General features: G+C 39.1%; 1 protein-coding gene across 4 annotated transcripts; it reads right to left on the reverse strand.

Moving 5' to 3' along the window:
* Positions 1-735: 735 nt before the first annotated feature.
* Positions 736-2,697, reverse strand: LOC103253054 (ras-related protein Rap-1b). Of its 4 annotated transcripts, none has more exons than XM_008051554.2 (2): positions 2,395-2,697; positions 736-2,253 (listed from the first exon to the last, which is right to left on the reverse strand). In XM_008051554.2, exons 1-2 carry the CDS (start codon positions 2,574-2,576, stop codon positions 2,022-2,024), a joined length of 414 nt encoding a protein of 137 aa, XP_008049745.1. In that variant the 5' UTR covers positions 2,577-2,697; the 3' UTR covers positions 736-2,021. The 4 variants fall into 4 exon arrangements, with proteins under 4 accessions (XP_008049745.1, XP_008049744.1, XP_021565040.1 ...); XM_008051553.2 differs by having other exon boundaries at positions 736-2,390; positions 2,448-2,577; XM_021709365.1 differs by having other exon boundaries at positions 736-2,390; positions 2,517-2,576.
* Between the last annotated feature and the right edge of the window lie 600 nt (positions 2,698-3,297).

Raw genomic sequence — 3,297 nt, forward strand, 5'->3', positions numbered from 1 at the left:
TACACCCACTTTGGAAACAATTGAGAATATCTATCAGAATTGAAAATGTGTATGCCTGAAACTCAGCAATTTTACTCTTGGATATATACCCAACAGAAATATATGTCTATGTTCAATCATACATACGTATAAGAATGTGCACAGTGGCAATATTGATAAGAGTTGAAAACTAGAAATTACCCATCAATAATAGAAATCAGACATATGAGTATACATGTTTTATATTTACATTTATATAAAATACTAAAACAATCAACATGTATGCAATGATATCGGATTCATGACCTTGGTTCCCTGTGGGAAGAAGTGTTATTGATGGGAGGTGGGCACAGTAGGGTTTTGGGGATGCTAGCAGGCTTCTTTTTCTTGATCTTCAGATTTGTTTTATAGGTATATTCAGTTTATACAAATTTGTTGAGCTACATGTACTTATATGCACTTCTATGTTCATGTGCACTTATCTATATGTATTTACCGCTAATAAGTGAGCTTTAGAAAGCAAACATCCAAAATAATTAAGATAATTTTGAAGAAAACCAAAATACTCTATCAGACATTAAGACTTATAAAGCAACAGTAAATAAGACAATGTGGTAGTGATGGGCAGAATAGAGTTCCCAACAGACCAATACATATAGAGAAATTTCACAAGTCATAGAGACAACTCCTAAAACTTTACAAACCAGTCAAAGAGATAGCTATTAAATTAGTGGTGTTAAGAGAACTGGTTTTCTATTTTTTTTTTTTTTTTTATAATGCAAGCCCTTGCATGGCAATCCAAATTTATTGAACTACGGATGCTAAGTTATACAAAATTGCACCACTTTAATTAAGGCTTTAGTTTACATTTGGCCACCTCCGAGTCGTCGTAACATTAGAATGGTCAGCTTAAATACTGTGGCTCCCTGTTGGATAGACACACAATCTTTACACCCAAACGGTAATGCATACAGAGCAACAAGGCATTGCTAAATACAACAGCAAGAGTTACTGCAAGTCAGGCCTTGTGACCCATTACACATGATTAAAATTACTTCCCACATTCACATCCACAGTACTCGTCCACCACTTAACATCTCAACCAAAACGTTACACGTGTGAAACGATCACTGACAGGCAAAGATACTACACCTGTGTATTGGTATTGCAAGACACATACGCATGAGCAAGCAAAGGGTTCACAGTGAGAATCTACAGCCGCAGAAGCCTGGAAATGATTTACAAAACTGTGAAACCATTAAAAAGCTGTGTGAAAATATACACTTCTTGTTGTAGACCCCCACTGTACACACAACTATAAACACTGTTCCCTATGTAAACAAAAAGGAAACATAGAATAAAAGACTTGAAAAGTCTGGACATTTCCTTTCCGACAGATATTAAAGGCAACGTCTTTAATCTAAGACATTATACTGAGAGGACTATCATGTTTTAAAGACAAGATCACTGTCTCCACAGGTTTTTCAAAAATTAAAAAAACTATATAGCTGTGTTAATCAAAGCGCTTATTTTGTACAATACAATGATAATGACATTGGATTTCTTAAAAAAAATTACAGTAAGCTACAAGTATCAAAGAAGCAAAGTTATCTGGAGTAGTCTCTATAGGAGCTCTTTGGACTTTCTTTTATTATGCTAAAATAGTGGTGCTTTTCGGATTTACATTATTGTACTCTCCAATACAAAGTACGGGGCATGTGGAAGTATACAGTACACCATTTTCATACATGTACAACATTGGTGGATGAACAATGTCTCTTAGCAGTAACACTGGATGTAGCCTCCGGTTTCACCAGCGGCATACTCTAGGACTAGTAAAGAAGAAGAAACCTCTCTCGTGATACTGGAAAGTGATTAGAATGTGCAAACTATATAGTAGCTTTCATCCGCCTCTTAAAGGGTACCACCACAGGAAAGTCCATGTAAGATGTCGGTAGGTTTAACAAAGTTGGAATGCTGGCACTGCTGAATTGGGCAACAGTTCTTCACACCTGGCTCAGAGCTACAATGCATTCTGTCTATTAAAGCAGCTGACATGACGACTTTTTGCGAGCCTTCCCAGGCACTGGAGTTTTTCTGTTAATTTGCCGCACTAGGTCATAAAAGATCTCATTAACATTTATTTTTGATTTTGCAGAGGATTCTAAGAATGCACAGTTGTTCCATTGTCTTGCTAGATTTTGACCTTGTTCCTTTCCTACAACTCTTTCATCTTCCAAGTCGCATTTGTTGCCGACCAGAATCATTGGAACATCATCAGTGTCTTTAACGCGAAGAATCTGTTCTCTCAGATCTTGTAAGTCATTAAATGTGGACTGTGCTGTGATGGAGTAAACTAAGGCGAAGCCTTGCCCGTTTTTCATGTACAAATCCCTCATTGCTGTGAATTGCTCCGTTCCCGCAGTATCCAAGATTTCAAGCATACATTGTTGGGCATCTACTTCAACTTGCTTTCTATACGAGTCTTCTATTGTAGGATCATATTTCTCAACAAAAATTCCTTGGACAAATTGTACAGTCAGAGCAGACTTTCCAACGCCTCCTGAGCCAAGAACGACTAGCTTGTACTCACGCATGGTGCAAGCCTGTCACAACGTAGGACCCTCTCGCGCCGTCTCGGGCCCGCCGCCGGCTCGCCGCGCTCCTGCGGCCGCTGCTCCGGCGCCACGGCGGTCCTACCGCTGCCGCCGCCGCCGCCGCTCCTCTATTTTTTTTTTAAAGTTCTACTTACATCATATACAAAAATCGATTCCTGATGAGTGAAAAACTATATAAGAAAATAAAATCTTTTCAATATATAGAATAAAATATAATAAAATATTTTTATGGCTTTGGAGCTTAAGAAGAATTTCTCATGCAATGTTTCAAAATACAAACAAAGGGGAAAATGGTACAATTATAGCATATTAATTTTAATATATCCTGTTCACTAAAAGCAACATTAAAAGATAAATGCAGGTGTAGACATATTTTATTTCTTTTTATTTTTTGAGTTGGAATCTCTCTCGGTCGCCCAGACTGAAGTGCAGTGGCCGCTGCGGCCACCGCAGCCTCGACCTGCTGGGCTTCGGCGATCCTTCCGCCTCAGTCTTCCAAGTAGCCGGAATTACAGGCATGCGCTACCACACCCAGCTGATTTTTTTATTTATTGTAGAGATGAGGTCTCGCTGCCCAGCCCGGGTCTCAAACCCGCGGGCTCAGGCAATCCACTCACCTCAGCCTCACAAAGGTGTGGGATTACAGGTTGAGCCACCGAGCCCGGTTTAGAAATATTTTCAAAGAATATACAGCCAAAAG

The sequence above is a fragment of the Carlito syrichta genome, unplaced genomic scaffold, assembly GCF_000164805.1.
Source record: "Carlito syrichta isolate Samal-C Ts95f unplaced genomic scaffold, Tarsius_syrichta-2.0.1 Scaffold196765, whole genome shotgun sequence".
In the NCBI taxonomy this organism is placed as follows: domain Eukaryota; kingdom Metazoa; phylum Chordata; class Mammalia; order Primates; family Tarsiidae; genus Carlito; species Carlito syrichta.

Excerpts from the sequence above, each read along its gene's own strand:
- LOC103253054 (XM_008051552.2), bottom strand. The coding sequence starts at position 2,576 with ATGCGTGAGTACAAGCTAGTCGTTCTTGGCTCAGGAGGCGTTGGAAAG.